Source organism: Trachemys scripta, chromosome 6 (genome assembly GCF_013100865.1).
Source record: "Trachemys scripta elegans isolate TJP31775 chromosome 6, CAS_Tse_1.0, whole genome shotgun sequence".
Lineage (NCBI taxonomy): Eukaryota > Metazoa > Chordata > Testudines > Emydidae > Trachemys > Trachemys scripta.
In genome coordinates, this window is record NC_048303.1 from 64576501 (window position 1) to 64599578 (window position 23078).

Sequence of the window (23078 nt, forward strand, 5' to 3'; positions counted from 1 at the left end):
TCATACACTTTATCCAGCAATTTGTCTGCGACATTTGCTTTTTTGGGTGGACTGTACCCTGGTCTTAATGACTGAACCATGTTAATGAAGTGTGGGTTCTCAATCGTACGGAAAGGAGAGTTTGTTGCATAAACAAACAGGGCAATTTTTTCATCAACTATCTTTTTTTTGTAATCTGCTGGTTCTTATCACAAATTTATCTATATTTGTTTCTGAATGATGGAGTTTTTTTTCTTTTTGCTACAGGTAATCTACTATGGCTATGTGACATACATGATGTGGCTGAAACACTATCATTGGCAGATAACTCTGAGACTATAGAAAATGATGGTGATCTTGAAGGGGGATAGTCTTCAGAATCCTGTATGTTGAGGATGGATTCTCCTGAACAAAATAAGTCAAAGCAGTTATTTAATTATTATTAGCATACTGCTCATTTAGTATTGCTCATTGCATTCACTGACAGTACTACTTTAAAGGTGAAATTGTAAAAGGAAGATCTGCCTATTTCAGCTATTTATTTTTTTATCACAACTGCATCTAAAATGATAGTACCATAGAGTAACAACTATATTTTTTGCTCAAACACGAGAATTCAAGAATAGTCCAGAAGGAAGACAGGCAGTCCTTAAGAAAGAAGTATGAAATAAAAAAGTTTACCAACTTGAAGATCCTGCATGTTCAGACATGTTCCTTTCCTCATCTTCAACGCAGCTTCCTCCTGAGAAGGAACACTTCTCATGATGTTGTTTCATTCGTGCAACCAGGCCTTGCATTTCTTTGATGCACTGTTTGCATTTTGCACGCATGCCTCTCTTACCCACAGGTAAAGGAACTTAATTTAAATATTCCAAAACTGAGTCTCTTTTATGGCCTGCTGCCATTCTAGGTTTTCACTTCTAGTGAGAGAATGGTATGGTAGATCTCAAATCAATGAAGGCTACACTCAGAAAGACCTCAAGACTTCTGGAATATGCTGATCAAACAGTTTCACTTTTTTGTTTCTACCGCCTGCTCCTCCCTTCTCACATTTATCTCCAGACTTCTTCTCCTTGTCCAAATCTATTCCGCCCCCAAAATCTTCTATTCATTTAACTTTTTGAAACTTGCACTTTTAGAGAGAGGTAAGGGATTAACTCTGTGTACACAAATTTGCAGAGGGTTGAGGTCTGTTATTTCTCACCTCTATATATTATTTATTTATTTATTTCAAAAACATATTTTGCTGTTAACAAGCATGTTATATCTGGAGACACAAATCCACAGTTTGAGAACTGCAAAACTAAGCATCTCTGATGGTATCTTCTGGACTGAGCACTGAGTCCCATTGAGTAGATAGAAAGATTAACCTAAATAATCAATACAGAAGCCCCTGGAACCTCATAAGATTGGGTCCCTAATCCATTAACTATTGGAACCCATTTACAAAACTTTTCTTAAACATTACATGAATATATTGTCTCATATTATAGAATTAGAATTTATAATCCCTATTCAACGATGAGATATCTTTGAGTTTTAATTGTTTTTTTCCTCAAAAAGCATTTTTTTAAAAATCCATTTTAAAGTAAAAAAATCTGATTTTTTTTAAATCATTGATTTTTATCCACCCTGACTAATTCTGTATTTAGTGCATAGTTTGGATGATGTGCAGTAAATAATGAATGGGGCCACACACAGATTGATTAGGGTAAAAAGAAATATTGAATTCTTGCCCATCCAGTGAGCACCATCCCTTCTGAATGAGCAAGGAATCCTGTGGGGGAAAAAATAGTATGTGATCATATAATCAAAGTAGTGACATCACAACGGGGGCAGGAGGGGAGCGGGCAGGGAGCTATGGTCCTCAAACTTTTTACCACGGCGAACCTAGTCCCCTTCCGATCCTCCCCCTGAGGGCCCCGGTCAGGCCAGCAGCTGGTGGAGCCAGGCCAGGGATCCTGGGCAGTTGTGGAAGCTGTGTGGACCCTCCACCTGCCCGCAGTGCGGGGGGCCAAAGAGCAGCCCCTAGCCTGTGTACCTGCCTAGGGCAGGTTGAGGGTCTGCACTGCGGCTCCCCATAGCTGCCCACATGGCTCTTACCATGGCCAGGCTGCAGCTCCAAGGCCCTGCCCCCCGGCCGGAGCAAGAGACGCGGACAACTGTGGGGAGCCTGGGTCCCTCCCACCTGCTTTGGTGGGGTATCTGTGGGGGAGGGCTCCCTGGCCTTGCTGTGGCTTCTGGCTTGGCTGGGGGCATAGCCTCGGGAGGAAGAAGGCAGGCCTTGGGGGAAGAGGAGGGGACTTGGGAGAAGGTGTGGGGTGGGGGGCATGGCCTTGCAGGGAAGAGGAGGGGCCTCAAGGGGAAATGGTGAGGCAAGACCTTGTTGGGAAGAGGAGGGTAGGGGGTGGGACCTTATGGGGCCAGGGCCCTGGACCCCCCCACTTTTGGGAAGGCTCTGCTGCCCCTGAATCTAAGACTGTATCATAATGCATATTCACAAAGGGGCTGAATTAAGGTTGCGCCTGGTAGCCTTCCTTCTGGTATTTCTGAACTTTGGAGCACTTGATTTTGAAACCTTAGTAGTCTTTTTACATTGTGTTTGGGGTTTTATATATGGCTGTTAGCCTTCTAGAAACTGATTTCCAAAGTGTTAACACCTGACAATTGACTAATTACTAGGAATTTTGTGGGCTATCAGGAGCAGTGTACTGTGAAGAAAGGAGGCTCTATGGTTACTAGGAGTCGGGCAGGATAATCTGGGATTTTTGTCTTGTAATGTATCTGTCTGCATTGATCTCTGTCTCAACTATTTAATCAAACCAATCTATTTAGTTTGGGAATTCAATGCATCTTATGTACTTATATGGACCTCTTGCCATATTATCTAAGAACTTCAAAATTTTTAATATATTTATCTTCACAAACATCCCTGTGAGATAGGGAAGTACTGTTACAGTAATACTTTATGCAGATGGAGAAGTAAGGCACAAAGAGACTGAGCAGTTTGCTCAAATTCACACAGGAAGTCTGTGGTGGAGTAGCAAATTGAACTTGGATCTCCCAAGTCCTAGGTTAGTGCTTTAACGCCAGGACCGCCTTTGCTAGCTGTTTTCTAAGTGGTTAATGTGCAAGACAGAGCTGAGTCTTGCTGTTGAAAATTGTGGCTGACTGACTATATTAGTTCAGAGATGAGTGGTTAAATTAAAACATTTGCTGCTTGCTTTAAATTTCAATATGTGTCATAACTTCGTGATCATTAAATTTTATAGGTTCCTCTTTCAATACCTTTCTCATTAATTTTCTGTCTGCAGATGTGGTGACTAGAAGAACCTCTATTGTTGCCCATAGCGTATATAGTGCCTTATAAAGATGGGATTTGGAAGTGACCTGAAGTATTCTCATGATGCTTTGTTAAAATTGCAAGATTGGGAGTTACGACTACTGGAAACTGTGAAGAAATTTATGGCCATGCGAGTAAAAAGTGACAAAGAATATGCATCCACTTTACAGAATCTTTGTAATCAAGTTGATAAAGAGAGTACTTCCCAACTGGATTATATTAGCAATGTATCCAAGGTAAGAGAAGATTATTTAGAAATTGAAATTGAGGAATCATTGTTTTAATTATTATATAGAAAAGGTAGTTGGCTGTTAACTCCTTTTTTTCTTCGTTATAAAGTAAATTCAAAGACGAACTTGAAAAGTGTCATTGTCCTGTGCTGGTTTTGTCCCTTTGTGGGTGGATCTCTTAAGCCACTCTGAACCTTGTGTTCCATCTACTTTATTCTCCCACCTTTCCTATTTTCCTTCTGTGTTAGAACATGTGCCCACTGGACTCCACTAATACAGTTTTAGTTAAGAGTTTGAAGTGAGGTGCGGCATTCCCTGGGCGGAATGTGTATCATGCCAACTCTTCTTTTGGACTGAAAAAAGTGGACCAAGCTAGAATCCCTAATTTTGAGCTCTGGTATTGTAGACCCTGGGCTGACCCACCTATTCTTATGTTTAGGGATTATAATATGTTGTAGTAAGATTTTTTGTTAAATAGAAACTATTGTTCATACAACGTAGAGGTTGTGATAAAAATAGAAAAAAAGCCAGGAAATTCAGAGGTAAGGCTGACATTCTGACCATTATTCACACCATGGTGTGTAGTTGTAAAAACAAAGCATTAATTAAGGCCAAAGTTTCTCAGACTTTTTCTCATAATTGTAATATTGTTAAATATAGTATTTTGTATACAGTTTAAAATAAAAAAATCTTTTATGAAAGGTTAAAAATACATCCATTATGTACCGAATAGATACAAAACAGGTACAGCAACGGCAGAGGCAAAGCAAATGTCCCCACTTCACCTGTTAATAAGCCTTAGGCCTGACTTACAACTGCTTTGGTAGTTAGAGGTCTATTCTGTCTTAATGGCTTCTTCAATTCTTGGCCTCTCTGCTGAAAATGCTGGACTGGAGCAGCTCACTTATTTCACAGTGGGCACCAAATAGTTGTTAGTTAATGAATTTTAATCACTTTTAATCTGAATTGGACTTGAACAAGTGACCACTTGTCCTTTATCTATCTTGAATCACACATGATAGAAGAAGAGTGGGTAAACCTCCCCTCTTTCTAGGCACTAATGGAAACAACTGACCCAACCCCCTCCAAAAAAAAAAATAAAATTAATGACACCTTAACTTATGAGTAATTCTACATTTTAGTCACGGGTGTTTTTAGTAAAAGTCATGGTCAGGTCATGGGCAGTAAACAAAAATTCATGGCCCGTGACGCGTCCATGACTAAGACTTGGCGGAGGGGGAGGCAGCTCGGGAGTGCGGCCCAGGGGCCCCGCAGGAGCTGGGGGGGATGGCCCGGTGGCTGCTGGGAAGAGGGTAGTCGCGGCCCTGGGGACACGGCGGGTGCTGGAGTGGAGGGGGTGGAGGGAAGGTGTTGGTGGGGTTGGGCCAGGCTCCCTTCCTGGATCTTGGAAAGCGGCAACCCCAGCTCCTAGCTCCACATGCTGTCTCTGCTACGCCCCAAGCCCCGGTTCTGCAGCTCCCATTGGCTGGGAACTGCGGCCAGTGGAAGCTGTGAGGACGGTGCCTGCAGGTGGAGGCAGCATGAGGATCTAGGAGCTGAGGGAGGGGAGTTCCTGTTGCCCTCACAGAGAGGGGGCCCCCCCCAGATAAGCACCGCCCCGCACCCCAGCTTTGAGCCACCCCCCACAAACTCATGCTGCTGGAGGACAGGGGGGCTCGAGTCTGCCCCAGAAGTATCTGGTGCGTCTGGTCCGGGGACTGCCCAAGCTGCTCAGGTGGCTCCCAGGCCAGGCACACTGGCTACTGCAGAAGTCACGGAGGCAACGGAAAGTCACGGAATCCGTGACCTCCATGGCAAACATGGAGCCTTATTTATGAGCAGAAAACCAAAATACTATATGCTTATTAATAATAGAACAGTAATAGAAGAAGAAAAACATAGGGTTGTCATGTCTCGTTCTTTACAAACCTTAATATTTATAAAGATTAGAAAGATTCTTGGATGCTGGTGCTATCTGGTGAGACACTGCCTCCTGCTGTGAGCAGCCAAATTAGCTCAGTACTGTGATTTAGCAGCTGAATTAGCCCAATTTGTGCTTTCACTTCTCTGCTGTTGGGAAAATTAATGATGATTACACAGTATCTTAAATATAAATAGGAAGCTAGAAATTATAGCATAAGGGAAGCAAAAACGGAAGGAGAAAACCTATAGCCATCAGAGTTAAGGACAGAAGGAGTTTTTCCAAGTATGTGAGGAACAAAAGAAATTCTAAAAATGATACTGGTCCATTACTAGATGGAAATGGTAGACTTGTCAATAATACAGAAAAGGCAGAAGTGTACAATAAATATTTCTTCTCTGTTTGGTAAAAAGCCGGACCGCTATCATGATACTGCTACATCTGAAATACTTTCCATTCCAACAGAAACTGAGGAGGTTGATGCAGCTGCTACAATTAGACATCCTCGTGCAGAGAGCCAAGGTTATAGAGGAGCATGGTTACACAACTTCCTCTCCATTGAACAGCAGCTACAAAGCAAGACTTTTTTTTTAAATCAGCATTTCTGGATAACTTGCATCTGAGAGTTTTAAAGAGCTGGCCAAGGACTGGTTAATATTGATTAATTTTTTTTCCAGTAAATCTAGGGACGTTCCAGAGGACCGGAACAAATCTAGTGTTATGCCAATATTTAAAAAGGGTAAATGGGACAACCTGAGTAATTATAGGCCTGTTAGCTTGACATTGATCCTGGGCAGAATAATGGAATGGATTAATAAATAATTAAGGGAGAGTAATATAGTTAAAGCCAATCAACACAGGTTTGTGGAAAATAGATCCTATCAAACTAGCTTGATAACCTATTTTGTTGAGATTACAAGTTTGGGTGATAAAGGAATAGTGTTAATGTAATAAGCTTTTGTAAGATGTTTGATTTGGGACTGCAAAGGACATTTTGATTAAGAAACTAGAACAATGCAGATTCAACATGGCACACATTAAATGGATAAAAACTGGCTAATTCATATGTCTCAGTGTAATTGTTAATGGGATTCACCACTGAGCAGGTATTTCTAGTGGGATTCCACAGGGATTGGTTGTTGGCCCTGTACTATTTAACATTTTTATCAATCACCTGGAAGAAAATATAAAACAGTTACTGATAAAGTTGCAGAGGATATAAACATTGAGGAAGTGGTGAATAATGAAGAGGCCAGGTCACTGATTCACAGTTATCTGGATTGCTTAATAAACTGGATGCAGGCAAACAATATGCAATTTAGTATGACAAACTGTAAAAGTCAATACATCTGGGAAGAAAGAATGTAGGCCATACTTAGAAGATGGGGGATTTTGTCTTGGGAAGTGGTGACTCTGAAAAGGATGAGAGGGTTAAGGTGGATTATCAGCTGAACATGAACTACCTGTGCGACAGTGAGGCCAAAGGGCTAATATGGTCTTTGGTTGTATAAACAGGAGAATCCTGAGTAGGAGTAGGGAGATTATATTATCTGTGTATTTGGCACTGGTGCGACCACTACAGAAATGCTTTGTCCAGTTCTGATGCCCACAGTTCAAAGATGTTGATCAATTGGAGGGGGTTCAGAGAAAAGTCAGGAGAATGATTAAAGAATTAGAAAACATGTAATCTTCTTTGAGTGCTTGCTCATGTTGATTCCATATTAGATGTGTGCACACACATGTGCATGGCTGCTGGAGATTTTTCCCTTAGTGGTATCCGTAGGGCTGTCTCTGGTGCCTCCTGGAGTCCCGTGCTAATGTCCCGTGCTGGTATATGCGGTGCTGCCGGCCCTGTGCCCTCTGTTCCTTTTTACCGCCCCTGACGGTCACTTTCTACGGATACTACCAGGGGAAAATGTTTGGCAGCTGTGCATGTGGGCGTGCCCAGACCTAACATGGAATGGACGTGAGCAGCACATCTCGAATACAACATTTATGAAAGGTAGGTAACCATTTTTTAAAGTTGAAGACTCCAGGAGCTCTATCTGTTTAGTTTAACAAAGAGTTAAGATGTGGCTTGACTATACCTACTTGGGGAACAGAAGTTTGATACTAGAGGGCTCTTCAATCTAGCAGACAAAGGTATAACAAGATCCAATGGCTGGAAAGTGAAGTTAGACAAGTTTAGATTAGAAATAAGGCACAAATTTTTAATAGTGAGATTAATTACCAAGGGTTGTGGTCGAGGCTGGCTCCAGCTTTTTTGCCACCCCAAGTAGCGAAGCGGGGAAAAAAAAAAAAAAAAAAAGATAAAGATAAAGCCAATCAGCGGCACTTTGGTGGCAGCTCAATCACACCGCTTCATTCTTAGGCGGCAATTCAGCAGCGGGTCCTTTGCTCCCTTCCTTCCTCTTCGACGGCACTTTGGTGGCAGCTCAAAGAGGAAGAGAGGGACTGAGGGACCCGCCGCCGAATTGCTGCCGAAGACCTGGACTTGCCACCCCTTTCCATTGGTTGCTCCAAGCACCTGCTTCCTTCGTTGGTGCCTGCCCAAGTTGTGGTGGATTTTCCATCACAGGAAATTTTAAAATGAATATAGGAGTTGATTCAGGCAAGTCCTATGGCCTGTGTTATACAGGACATCAGACAGAATGATTAAAATGTTCACTTCTGGCCATATAGTCTATAAACAATATGATTTTTCCCCTGAAATAATTCTCTTTTCATTATAGTGTCCCCATCCTTTTTTCCATTCAGCCACTTTTGAACATTTTTTACTTCAGTTATTGTAAATGTCAGTTACTATTTATTACAATATTTGTCATTTCTATTTCTTCTTTGCTCTAATTTTGGCTAACCAAGAGAATTATTTTCTATTTAAACACCATGAGAGTCTAAAATTTGTATCATGTTTTTTACACAGTATACTTCACACTAGAACTCAGTATTTTTCAAATGAGTGTATTTTTTGTGCCATAGAATCCCAAATACTGTGCATATTTAGTGCTGGAGTGATTGCTATACCTAAAATGCTGGCATTTCTGAGGGGATGAAATGCAGCAGCTATTCTGTGCTAGCAATGCCATACAACATTATTTTTAGACAACAAAACTGATGATAATATATTCTTTTCTCTCTTGGATAAGAAAAAATAACTTTTCCTATATGATTGTAAGTAGTCAGCTCCTTAATTTTATTTTTCAGCTTTTAGAAACGTTTGTTTAAGCACACTGTAATAGGACTGTTTCAGTACTTCGATGAGCGAATCCTAGAGAACACTTAAGTACTGTAAGAAATGCTATGGATAACTTAATAGATTTTGGGTCTTCCATTTAGGTTTCTAATAAACTCAGTCTAGTCTGATGTTAAGGGGGCATGCACAGATGGAAGTGCCTTTTTTCAGATGAGATGTAAAAAGGAGAACTCAGTCAATTGTGGTTATTACAAAAACATTGGTACCTTTATGTTCAACCAAGGCATTGAACCGAGTGTCCTGACACTGATAACTATATATTGTATCTATCTAAATTCTGTAATTTCAACTGGGATATGGTAATTCATAGCAGTGCTGAAGTACAAAATAATACATAAAGTTGAATGCCCAGTGAACCCCATTCTATTCTCTTTAGCAGAACTGAACAAGGTTCCATGGGATATCAAATACTTTTATTCAAGTTAAATGCTAGTTTGAGGCTCATGTCAACAGCTTATGTACATTGGTTTAGCTCCAGTGAAGTTAATGGAGCAAAATGTCAGTTTACTCCAGCAGAGGTTCTGGCCCTGTGTGTAACATAAAGAGAGACCTCATTTTACTCTACTAAAAATTACCACTGCTATGGCCAAGAGAATTAGTCATGTAATTGAGATGGATTTAAATAAAAGGAAAAATTTGCCAGGACAGTGGAAACAGGAGAGGGAAGAAGAAAGGACACTGGCAGCATGTCTGTCAAAGTAAAGGAATTTGGGTGATAGCTGAAGTGAGGGTTAGTGGTTTTCATGATAGACCTAGACTTTGGTGTGATGCTGAAATGTGACTATGATACATCATTAATACATCTCTAACTCCGTTGCGTGGGTGGGTTAAAGACATGGTTGCTTGCTATATTTAAAGTGTGCATTCAGGCAAATGTTCAAAAATATTCTTTCTAAAACCCCTTTAAATGATGATGTACTTTTCCAACAGTTTCTTTTGATCGTGCAATAGCAGATAAGTTATTTTCTTCATTTTCCTTCTTCCAGTCTTGGCTGCTTATGGTACAGCAGACAGAGCAACTTAGCAGGATAATGAAGACACATGCAGAAGATCTTAACTCTGGGCCACTACATAGACTTACAATGATGATCAAAGACAAGCAACAAGTAAAGAAGAGTTACATAGGTGTTCATCAGCAAATTGAGGCAGAGATGTTCAAGGTAACTTATTATACATGATTTTTTTTTTAATTTACTAAATTACTAAAGCTTTATCAAGTAGTATATAGAATTATTTCATATAAATATTCACGTGAATACTGCAGATGCCACCATTCCTCTTTATCTTGCAATACAAATACTAATTTATTATAATTGGATTGCATTTTCTTCCTGTTTAACCCAGTTCCTCCATTTTTCTACAAGTTACTAGCTGAAAAGGCAGAGGTGGGAAACTGTCCTGCAAGTGAATTCAGTTAGGCTAACTGCTCTGGAACTTTTCTCCTTCCAGTAGAGTGTGACTGTGTGAATCCCTTCTCCTGTCTCCTCTAGGCATTCCTGGGGTCAGGGCTTGAAAAATCCACTAATCTAAGGCAAGTAAAAGCTTTTCTTGATGAGTGCTGTAAGTTTGAGGAATCTAAGCTTGTGTTTAAAAAAAAATTCTCCCTTTCAGCAGCCACAATGGGTTTTGGGGTGGACTTCAAATGTATCTGATACCTAGGATCCAGAGGCTGAAATGAATAATGGAGCCCCCAAACAAGTATGGCAACAAGTTTTCAATGAGCAATAATCATCCCTCGGATTAACTTCATTGGGTACAATATTACGACTGAAATTTAAGGGGACAGCTTCCTATTAGGAATCCCAGCAACCTCCACTTTCCCAGCAGCTGGTGGGAGATTGACATGTAACATAAGGTGTCCTCCTTATTATTCTGTGGTTTATAGTTTGACTTCTCAGCCTATTGGGTGCCTGGTAAAACTTCCAAATCCTGTGTGTGGGCCTATGAATGGATATGCTTGGGTGTATCAAATAATGTGAGATATACCTATCTCATAGAACTGGAAGGGACCCCGAAAGGTCATTGAGTCCAGCCCCCTGCCTTCTCTAGCAGGACCAAGTACTGATTTTGCCCCAGATCCCTAAGTGGCCCCTTCAAGGATTGCACTCATAACCCTGAGCTTAGCAGGCTAATGCTCAAACCACTGAGCTATCCCTCCTTATTCTGGGGTGGTGGGAAAGATTGATGGAATAAGTTAGGAAGAAAAAGTACAAAATATGGAGCGAGAGTGAGTGAGTGAAGGGACAAGGGGAAGGGAAAAAAGGAGACACACAATCTAAGGTGGGTAGAAAACAATTTAGAGAGAGGGAAAAAATGGAGGAGGTGGTAGTGGAAGAACACTGGAGAGAACTCTATACTATACCATGTTCTGCTATAGGACAGAAAAAAAGATAACATATATATGATAATATTGTGATGGGTTGCCCCCCTTCAAGATGCCACCTAGACCTGATGTGCTAAGATACCACTGAATCTGCCTATTCTGCCAACATGGCCGCCCCCTTTAGACTGTCTTGCCGAGCCAGGCTCCTAAGCCTCCTCTAGCGCACACACAGGCAGGGCCACAGCCCGCTGCGGGAAGACTCAGCTTAAGGGACTTGCCCCAGAACTCAGGTGCCCACCTCACTTGGAGTGCAGACCCAAAGGTATATTGTGAAATCCGCCCCCTCCCTCAATGAGGAGATATGCAATATTTCTTGCCGTCCTCCCCCATTAGAAATTACAGAAACTGGGTTTAATAATAAACAAAATAAATGTATTAACTATAAAAGGCAGATTTTAAGTGGTTGAAGGGGAAGCAAACAGAACAAAGCAGATTACTGAGCAAATAAAACAAAACATGCAAACTAAGCTTGATTCACTAAAGAAACAGGTTACAAAATTTAATTTCTCACCCTAAATGTTGAATTTAGGCAGGATTCAGAGTTTATGTAGCTCAGAGTTCCAGTTATTTTTCTTACAGACTGGACCCCTGTCTCAGTCTGGACTTACCCCTGCCTTTCCCTTCGGGTTGGTATTTGTGTCCCTTCAGGTACTTTCAGCAATCTTTCTTCGTGTGTAGGCAATGGAGGAGACTCTGGAATGCCTTCCCTTCCAGCCTTAAATAGAATTTACACAAGGCGGGAAACCTTTTGTTTCCCAAACTTGACCTTCCCCTCCTGTGAGTGGAAAATTACTAGAAGTCCAAGATAGTATTTAGTACCAGGTGGCAGGACCACCTGACCTAGTAGTGTCACAGCTAGTCCCAGGAGGACGCTCAGGAAGGAGAGAGATTAGTATCTTCGCAGTTCTGTTGTTTCTTCCTAATGGGCCATCAGGGCTGTGATGGCTGGTTGTCTGGTGGGTTTTTCCCAATTACCCACAGTTACATGTCAATAGTCCTAACTTTAGATAAGGAAGTGGTACATGCATACAAATTGGATAATCACATTCAGTAAATCATAACCTTTCCAAAGATATCTTACATGAGCCATCATGCATAAAGTTTATCTGTTATGTCATATCCATATCATAGTTATATTTTCATAAAGAATATGGAGTGTAAGATCACAAATATATTTGACAAAAAAAAATTCTGCTGATCGACCAACCCTAATAACAAGTTTTTTTATTTGCGCGTGTGTGTGTATGTGTGTAATATATATATGTATGTATTGTGACAAAGTTCCTCCTCTACCTTGGTGGGTCCTGCGCTTATTGGCAGATTTGCTCACTTCACAGATTCACCCTGTGGGTCAGGAAACAGTCCAGAGACCTTCCCCTCTGGTAGAAGCTATAGTCCAGGTCAATTCCTCCTGGGAGGTATGGGGGGAACCCGGGCCCGCCCTCTACTCTGGGTTCCAGCCCAGGGTCCTGTGGACTGCAGCTGTTTAGAGTGTCTCCTGGTACAGTTGCACGACACCTACAACTCCTTGGGCTACTTCCCCATGGCCTCCTCCCAACACCACCTTTGTCCACACCACCAGACCTTCCTCCTGATGTCTGATAAAGCTTGTACTTCTCCATCCTCCAACAGTACGCCTACTCACTCTCAGCTTCTTGCACTCCTCTTGCTCCCAGTTCCTCACACACACTTCCTCTCCTCTGGCTCCCTGTCCCCCCCTGGCTTGACTGGAGTGAGCCCTTTTATAGCATCAGAGGGACCTTAATTAGAGTCAGATGCTTAACTGCCTCACCTGACTCTTAGCAGGTTAATTGGAGTCAGGTGGTCTATTAGCCTGGAGCAGCCCCTGCTCTGGTCACTCAGGGAACAGAAAACTACTTATCCAGTGGCCAGTATATCCCTTCTGCTACTCTGCTGTTCCCAATTGGTCTTGGTCTATCACAGTGTGTGTATATATATATATATATTTGTTTTTAATTAAGTTTTTTGACAGTAAATTACAATGAACTACAGTGCATGGAGCTTTGTGAGGCTTACTTTTTAGCTGAAACAGATCATGGTGTGGGAGTAAGGCCACACAGGTATTTTTTACCCTGGCCAGTAGACTATATTGTCTTCTAGATGTTGAGTTTTTCAAGCCCTTCCTGAGGTTCTCTAGGCAAGTGTATGGATTGATTTCTGATGAGATACTGTGTATTCTTATAGTCTTACCTGCTGTTGTCTGTCCAATGATTTTGTGCCTTTGGAGCACTTATTGAATGGCTCATTGAGCTACTTACTTGTCCACATAAGGCCTCTTCTATAGTACACAGCAGAATTTCTGCCTTGTTAGGTAGAATATCAAAATACCCTTAGCCCCCTAGGACACTATCCAATATTCAACAAGATTATTAGCTGTGCTGATTGGAGTCCATAGGACACGCTGGATAAAATCTTGCCATAAAGGAGTAATTATAGCAAAATAAAAACATGGTCATTTCGTATTCAAGAGAATCCTTGTTTGAGGAATCCCTCGATACATCCCTTAAGGATTTACTTGAAAACAAACAAAAGTCATGCTTTCCACACATGTCAATGGTAAAGACTCTACCTTCAGGTTTATTCCAGTCCCATTGCGAATCTCAGACATCCTTCTTTCTGTAAAAATTGGAGAAAAAGAGGGGCTTATGATGTTACTAAGACAAAAATATCAGATACACATCGCAGCCCTGGATGCTAGTAGTATGCACTTTAGGGATTGTCTACACAATGCCTTACTCCACACTAGTGGGAGTGTAAATTCTAACGCATACCAGCATGTTGTGCACTAACTGGCATTCATTAATGTACTATTGTTTGAAATGTGACTACATTAACATGTACTAGGGAATGTTAGTGTGCACCAGCAGGGTCCATGCAAGACACTTGGTGTGCGACACTCTGGTCTGCATTAGAATATATATCCCTCTGGTGTGGACTAAGACACCATGTAGATAAAACCAAAGATAATTTTGACTATCTTAATCCTCTTAGATTTATCCAGATAGGGAGTTTCTGGCTTTGTTTTCGTCACTGACAGAAGAGCATATTGAGACAGGTGAGGCAGATCCATTTCACAGTTAAATACAAAGATTTCTCATCGCTAATCTCATTTCCCTGTGTTTGTTCTTCACTCTTCTGTAAAAAGACCAGTTTCTAATTGTGCTCAGCACCTCCTAATCATGGGATGAGTAACATCACTACCCTCGGCATTTAAGAGTCCAACTCCATTTATTTACTTTGGTTTCATTGATTTACCATCCTTTCAGAACTTCAAAATGGAGTCTGTTTGATTCATTTTTCTAGCCAGTGCCCTGGGATATTTATCTACAGAAACCAACGGCTTCACAGCACTAACAGTATTTCAGTTTCTTCCTTGGAAACCTGTAGGTCTAGTCTGTCAAAAAGTCCTTTCCTGTCCAGTGTCTATTTTAACAACTCATGGAAATCTGACTGATTGGGTGTGTGCGTGCATGGATGCTTGTGGGAGCAGGATAACTCAAGAAATGGTCCTGCTCCGACTTAAACTTCCCCATAACTGGTCTAGACTGGAGCTAAGAATTGAAAGATGTGCCCTGGTTGCTTTTTGTGGAGTTCTGACAATTGCTAGTTTTGTAAAACAATTCAGTAACTGAGACTTATGTGACCTAGCAAAAGAGAATCATGAACATTTAGAGGAGAGGAAAGTGATCAGGAACAGTCAGCATGGATTCACGAAGGGGAAGTCGTGCCTGACTAACCTAATTGCCTTCTATGATGAGATAACTGGCTCTGTGGATGAGGGGAAAGCAGTGGATGTGTTATTTCTTGACTTTAGCAAAGCTTTTGATACGGTCTCCCACAGTATTCTTGCCACCAAGTTAAAGAAGTATGGGCTGGATGAATGGACTGTAAGGTGGATAGAAAGCTGGCTAGATCGTCGGGCTCAACGGGTAGTGATCAATGGCTCCATGTCTAGTTGGCAGCCGGTTTCAAGTGGAGTGCCCCAAGGGTCGGTCCTGGGGCCGGTTTTGTTTAATATCTTTATTAATGATCTGGAGGATGGTGTGGACTGCACTCTCAGCAAGTTTGCAGATGACACTAAACTAGGAGGCGTGGTAGATACACTAGAGGGTAGGGATCGGATACAGAGGGACCTAGACAAATTAGAGGATTGGGCAGAAAAAAACCTGATGAGGTTCAACAAGGACAAGTGCAGAGTCCTGCACTTAGGACGGAAGAATCCCATGCACTGCTACAGACTAGGGACCGAATGGCTAGGTAGCAGTTCTGCAGAAAAGGACCTAGGGGTCACAGTGGATGAGAAGCTGGATATGAGTCAACAGTGTGCTCTTGTTGCCAAGAAGGCTAACGGCATTTTGGGCTGTATAAGTAGGGGCATTGCCAGCAGATCGAGGAACGTGATCGTTCCCCTTTATTCGACATTGGTGAGGCCTCATCTGGAATACTGTGTCCAGTTTTGGGCCCCACACTACAAGAAGGATGTGGAAAAATTGGAAAGAGTCCAGCGGAGGGCAACAAAAATGATTAGGGGTCTGGAGCACATGACTTATGAGGACAAGTGCAGAGTCCTGCACTTAGGACGGAAGAATCCCATGCACTGCTACAGACTAGGGACCGAATGGCTAGGTAGCAGTTCTGCTGAAAAGGACCTAGGGGTCACAGTGGACGAGAAGCTGGATATGAGTCAACAGTGTGCTCTTGTTGCCAAGAAGGCTAACGGCATTTTGGGCTGTATAAGTAGGGGCATTGCCAGCAGATCGAGGGACGTGATCGTTCCCCTTTATTCGACATTGGTGAGGCCTCATCTGGAATACTGTGTCCAGTTTTGGGCCCCACACTACAAGAAGGATGTGGAAAAATTGGAAAGAGTCCAGCGGAGGGCAACAAAAATGATTAGGGGTCTGGAGCACATGACTTATGAGGAGAGGCTGAGAGAACTGGGATTGTTTAGTCTCCAGAAGAGAAGAATGAGGGGGGATTTGATAGCAGCCTTCAACTACCTGAAGGGGGGTTCCAAAGAGGATGGAGCTCGGCTGTTCTCAGTGGTGGCAGATGACAGAACAAGGAGCAATGGTCTCAAGTTGCAGTGGGGGAGGTCCAGGTTGGATATCAGGAAAAACTATTTCACTAGGAGGGTGGTGAAACACTGGAATGCGTTACCTAGGGAGGTGGTGGAGTCTCCTTCCTTGGAGGTTTTTAAGGCCCGGCTTGACAAAGCCCTGGCTGGGATGATTTAGCTGGGAATTGGTCCTGCTTTGAGCAGGGGGTTGGACTAGATGACCTCTTGAGGTCCCTTCCAACTCTGATATTCTATGATTCTATGATTCTATGAACCCCAGCCGTCCCAGTCTTCACATTCCTCATAATGGAGAAAAAATGTAAGAGCAGTCCATTTTGCAGAAAAGCTAAGTGTTCTCTCAGGTTGACTGAGCACAAGTGATCTCTCCTAGTCCATGAATGTTTGAAGTCACTCTATCAAAGAATCTCTTTTGCCTCTCTTTCAATGCACAGCTCTTCAGGTTTTTCTTTTGATACCAGAGCCCAATGGGTTGTCAAATGTCTTCTCAATCCCATGCTCCCATGGTCTTTTGTACTTGCTGCTCACTTCTTTTCCTCCACAATGTGCTAAAGGTTTGAACTGTAAAAGGCAATGCTATTCTTGTAGCTCCTTTGCCAAAAATGTCCTGGTTCATGGAGCTGGTCCAGTTGTCTATTGAAAGAAAGATTCTCTGACCCACATTTTCAATCTCTTTGTAGGAGCCAGTTGCTCCTCTAGACCTCATAACTGGTGGCCTGGGTCATAAGAGATGAACTCTTCTATCCAAAGGCACCTTTAATGGCATTTGAGAAATTTTTAAAATCGGTCACTTTTCTGCGTTAGGCTTTGGAAGAAATTCTTTTAGTGTAACGAGGATCAGATAAGCATAAACAGTAGCTAATTAAAATCCTAATTTTTTTGTAGCAAGATTTGATTGGGATCTTTGGGCACTATCACAGTTTTAGTAATAATAAAGTAGATGTCCTGATGTGCTCCACCACACATTCGTGATGACAGCAGGTCCCCCTTACACACCAGACTTTCTTTTTCTTTTAATTATAGTGTATGGCAATATATTCAAGAGCATCACTGAAATAATGAAAAAAGCATACATCCTTAATTTCTTGGAAATTAAATCCTGTAATTCTTTTCCTAATGTTAAGAAGCCTTTAACTCCTGAAGGTAAGTGTTTTAATAACTTTCCTATTTTTGCTTTATTCATAGGTCACAAAGACAGAACTGGAGAAACTAAAATCTAGTTACAGACAATTAATAAAAGAAGTTAACTCTGCTAAAGAGAAGTATAAAGAAGCTGTGGCTAAAGGTATGTTACTAGTGACTAATAAATAGTGGTCATTTTAGCTCTTTTTATTATTGCCTTTAATAATTTATTGCCTGAAAATAGTTATAATAAAACAAAATGACATTTCTGTTTCGAGCAGTTCAGTTGATGAAATATCACAAAGCTGAAATAAGACAGATTAATTGTAATAATATATATTTACACATTTCTTGATAGTACAGTTTTCTAAAGAATTCATGGGGTATGTGATGGCCCTTTCTTTTAAACTTCCATTCTTTTGTTAGGTTTATTCAGATTATAAACTAGATAAAACAGGTTGGCTATAGTGGTGCTGTAGCAGCAAATGCCACTGATAATGTGGAGTTCCAAGTGTGATCTCACTACATCTTATTATGCTCTAAATACTGGTTATAGCAACTGTAGCAGGGAAAACACAGATCCTGAGGGACTTAACTTGGCTCTTGACATTTAAATAGAAGAGAAACTGATCATAAACTATTTTGTTTAAGTATGTATTTATTTGTAGTTTTAGACTGGGATTTTCAAAGGTGTCTAAGGGAGCTAAGTATTCAGATTACTTGGAAATTCAGTAGGAAGTTGAATGCCTAATTTCCTCAGAATCCTTTGGAAGTCCCTATCTTAAAGCTTATGTGTATATTTGTTAATTGATTTAGATCTTAAATATTTTTCTTTGTACATTTCTAAAAACATTTTTTACCTTGGAAATAAATCAGATTCAATGAACACTGGAGTGTGAATATAACAGGCTCTAACCCAACTTTTCACTTTTTCTTCATATTTAGTATTTATTTTACATTAGCACCTATAATCTTAATCAAGTATCAGAGTCCCATTGTGCTCTGCACTGCAATGATAACTAACAAAGAAAACAGTTCCTGCCTCAGGAAACTTACATTCTTTCAGATAATAAACATTATTTCAGATAATAAACAGGTGGATGCCACAGACAATTGGGGTAGGACTGAGTTGGGAGGCTTAGGTAACAATTAAAGATAGTTGGGCTTCACAGTACTTATTGGTCTTCAGATTTATTTAAAAAAAAATCTGTCTGTCATTACTTTATCATTCCACCTGGTTTCCAAAGTTATTCCCAAGTTTCTGTGATAATTCCTAAGAAAGTACAGGCATTACCGGCTATTTAGGAAATGGAAAAGGTTTTGTAACCTTGTAAAAGATAGTATGCTCTATCTTTTATTCCTTTCTCTTCTGCTCACTGTGGGCCTGATTCTGCATTTCTTGTGAATCCAAAATTCCCATTCAAGTCCATTAGAATTTTGGATTCACATGTAATGTAGATTGAGGCTGGTGTGTTACTGATCTTCCGAGTATTTGAAATTAACATTTCCCCAAACCGCTGAGTGCTGCAAACGAAAATAAAATTATTTTTTTTCGGACTGACTTACCTGTCCTTCCGCTGTTTACCTCATCCCCAGCTTCATTTTGTATGTTCTTGTAGCATATTTTTATTCAATTAATACTCTCTTCCCACACCAGTATAATGTGTGACAGCATTTCTAAACTTTGGGTTATGACCCTGGGTCCGGTTCTGTTCAATATCTTCATCAATGATTTGGCTAATGGCATAGAGAGTACACTTATAAAGTTTGCGGGCGATACCAAGCTGGGAGGCGTTGCAGGTGCTTTGGAGGATAGGATTAAAATTCAAAATGATCTGGACAAACTGGAGAAATGGTCTAAAGTAAATAGGATGAAATTCAATAAGGACAAATGCAAAGTACTCCACTTAGGAAGGAACAATCAGTTGCACACATTCAAAATGGGAAATGACTGCCTAGATAGGAGTACTGCTGAAAGGGATCTGGGGGTCATAGTGGATCACAAGCTAAATATGAGTCAACAGTGTAATGCGGTTGCAAAAAAAGCAAACATCATTCTGGGATGTATTAGCAGAAGTATTATAAGCAAGACACGAGAAGTAATTCTTCCGCTCTACTCTGCGCTGATTAGGCCTCAATTGGAGTATTGTGTCCAGTTCTGGGCGCCAAATTTCAGGAAAAATGTGGACAAATTGGAGAAAGCATAGGCGCCAACTTTTCCTGGTGCCAGCAGGTGTTCTTGCCCCCAGCCCCGCCCCGACTCCACCCATACCCCGCCCCGCCCCATTCCAACCCCTTCCCCAAATCCCCGCCCCGGCCCTGCCTCTTCCCCGAGTACGTGGTGGTCCCCTTCTTCCCCCCTCTCTCCCAGTGCTTGCTGCTGCAAAACAGCTGTTTCACAGCGGGAAGTGCTGGGAGCTAGGGGGAGAAGTGGCGCACTCAGAGGAGGAGGCGGAGGTGGTGCGGAGGTGAGATGGGGCGGGGAGCTGCCGGTGGGTGCAGAGCAGCCACCAATTTTTTTCCCCGTGAGTGCCCCAGCCCCGGAGCACCCACGGAGTCAGGGCCTATGGGAGAAAGTCCAAAGAAGAGCCACAAAAGTGATTAGAGGTCTAGAAAACATGACCTACGATGGAAGATTGAAAAAATTGGGTTAGTTTAGTCTGGAGAAGAGAGGACTGAGAGGGGACATGAGAACAGTTTTCAAGTACATAAAAGGTTTTACAGGGAGGAAGATAAATTGTTGTTCTTAACCTCTGAGGATAGGACAAGAAGCAATGGGCTTAAATTGCAGCAAGGGTGGTTTTGGTTGGATATTAGGAAAAACTTCCTGTCAGAGTGGTTAAGCACTGGAATAAAATGCCTAGTGAGGTTGTGGAATCTCCATCATTGGGGATATTTAAGAGCAGGTTGGACAAACACCTGTCAGGGATGGTCAATACTTAGTCCTGCCTTGAATACAGGGGACTGGACAAGATGACCACTTGAGGTCCCTTCCCATTCTATGATTCTATGCCTTAACCCATTGCTTGTGTCAGTGGCTCTTCTGACCTTTTTATGGTCCGAGACACGCCTATGATCATTAAGTGAAGTTTCCATTTGCTAGAATTTAAAATCTGTTAGCACACTTGTATCTCACATTATTTACTTAATACGAAGAAAGCTGCAAGCATCTCAACATTCTACAGTGAATGTTTGTGTGGTCTTAATTCTTGAGATGTTCAGAATTCTTAAAAGCTAGACAGTCTGCATTTGATTCATATTTGCTTGTAGAAAATTATTGGGCCTGAGGCTTTTTGCATAGTTATTACTGGCTGCATTTAATTTTATTCATTTACTTCTATAATATCACTTAATAAAAACTTGTGTTTAAAAAAAAATGCATTATGGGGAGGACTTATGTCCAGAAAGTTTGCTGGATTCAGCGAAGTGGGAACAGGATTTTTTTTTTTTTTTTTTTTTTTAGAAACGTTGAAGAAGAACTACTCTAGTACTTCCTATAGAAAAACTAAAGCTGATACTGGAATTTAATAAACAAAAGATGGTGATTTCTAATTTCTCTTTATTTTATAATTGCTGCAACCCCCTTTTTAAAAGTTGGGTGGAAGGGGCACGGAGAACGAGGAGTGAAAATGCTCAAGTCCTGCAGCCCTGCACACAGACAGCAACAGAATAGTAAAAAAATGAGGAGAAGGGGAATGTTTGGCCCATAACCATCCCTCAGTTGTTTTTAACCCCTCCATATTATTTCCTGCCTATCTTCAAAAGATTTTGCAATTTTATTAATTATTAAGCATGTTTTCATGTTAATTAAATATGCAATATGTATAAACAGATTCAGATTGTATAAATATTTTGAAGTACTAGTATAAAATATCTTTTGAAATGCACAACTGAGTTATAATCAGTTTTTTTTAATATTGTGGCTTAATAAGCTAGTATTAAGTGTACTTAATATATAACTGTATATATAACTTTATATATAACTTTATATATTTTCTTTATTGCAAGATTTTAAAGAAGGAACAGGCATGTTAAACAGGTACAGCCAGTCTTTCACAGCCTACATTTCAACCTTATAATTATCATATAGCTGGAGGTTTGGCTAAATATCTGGTTTGAAACACCTAGAATAGCTGGGATAAGGAGTTTAAATTCTAACTTCATCAATTCAGTCATTCATTTTTTTAATATAGATAAATTGAGTTCCATTGCATTTACTGTGTACAATTCTGTTAGATGACATTTTAAAAAAACGATGCTTGCTATATGGGGATGTTAAAGATCCCACACCACATTTTTTTAGGGGGGAGGTTTTTGTCTTAGGGTCCTTGGTGAAAGTTTCACTTCCTCACACTGTGTAGTGTTGGCAGGCATGGATTCTATGGCTTACAAATATATTTGATGTTGGTGACTATATTGATGCAAAGCATCTGGGCTTCTCTTTAGGTGCGACATTCTGATTAAAGAATTAGCATGGTAAAATATCAATATACTTTTGTGACCAGGGGCCAGGATGGACCACACGGAGGAATGCCACACTTAGGGCAGAATGCAAGAAACAGGGCAGACAGTCCCCCCAAACTGGTGGTTTATTCTATAATTAGATTCACCAAGCTAATAACAAAAGAGCTTCTTTAGTACCACACTGGTTAACAAGAAGCCAGACATAGTTGCCTTTAAGCATTCCAGTCCTTGGCCCCTATTCAGGCAAACAGGTCTAATATAATGAGGGGTTATTGAAAACCTAATTCATCCATATGTGAGGTTCATATTAATCCCTAAAGATCAGACAAGTTTCAGAGTAACAGCCGTGTTAGTCTGTATCCGCAAAAAGAAGAACAGGAGTACTTGTGGCACCTTAGAGACTAACAAATTTATTAGAGCATAAGCTTTCGTGGACTACAGCCCACTTCTTCGGATGCATATAGAATGGAACATATAATGAGGAGATATATATACACACATACAGAGATTACAAATGCTTGTAAGGTCCTTATATCAGACTTGTAGCAGTGTTGGACAAATCTGCTGGCTTGCAAAAGTCTCTCTGGAATCATTCCCAAAGGTTAGAATTCAAATGCAGCATGGATGTAAAGTCTCTTAGTCTTTTCATGCATTTTTCAGGGTATCCCAAAAAACTACTTGGAAGATCTCCGTTCCAGGGCTTAAACTTTCCCTGTTTAAAGTTAAGCAGACTAGGGATGAAAGGATCAGTCCTGAGGTTTCTCTTTAGAGCTGAAGCAGGTTTTTCACATGCTTTGAGCACAGCAGGTGACTGAGGATTCTTTTTTGTTGAGCACACAATGACCCACCTCTTTGAAGTTAACATTCAATTTCCTATGCGTATACAGGTAATCTAATTACTCATTTGCATAAGGCAATTAGCCGGTCCTTCATTATAACAGAGACAGATAAGCTGAAGACAATATATTAATTTCCTGCAGTGTCTCACATCTTTGATCATAAGGTTAACTGAACAAAGTTGTCTGTGAGCACAATTAAGGCATGAAAAGGACTTAGCATCTAAAAGCTAATTTGGTTACACTGCAAAAAGAAGAACAGGAGTACTTGTGGCACCTTAGAGACTAACAAATTTATTAGAGCATAAGCTTTCGTGGACTACAGCCCACTTCTTCGGATGCATATAGAATGGAACATATATTGAGGAGATATATATACACACATACAGAGAGCATAAACAGGTGGGAGTTGTCTTACCAACTCTGAGAGGCCAATTAATTAAGAGAAA

The 23078-nt window shown here is 40.9% G+C and overlaps 1 protein-coding gene across 6 annotated transcripts in view; it reads left to right on the plus strand.

Annotated features, from left to right (window-relative positions):
- FER (FER tyrosine kinase) overlaps positions 1 to 23078 on the plus strand; it is a 424085-nt gene that overhangs the window by 49618 nt on the left and 351389 nt on the right. For 5 of the 6 annotated variants that reach the window (XR_004646238.1, XM_034774460.1, XM_034774462.1 and 2 more), the window contains 3 exons: positions 3294 to 3558; positions 9713 to 9886; positions 17393 to 17492. Coding sequence is in view for 5 of the 6 variants with exons in the window: in XM_034774460.1 (XP_034630351.1) it covers positions 3352 to 3558; positions 9713 to 9886; positions 17393 to 17492 (481 nt within the window). In the remaining variant the exon portion in view is untranslated. The remainder of the gene's footprint in view (positions 1 to 3293; positions 3559 to 9712; positions 9887 to 17392; positions 17493 to 23078) is intronic. The other variant, XM_034774461.1, reaches the window with a different exon arrangement.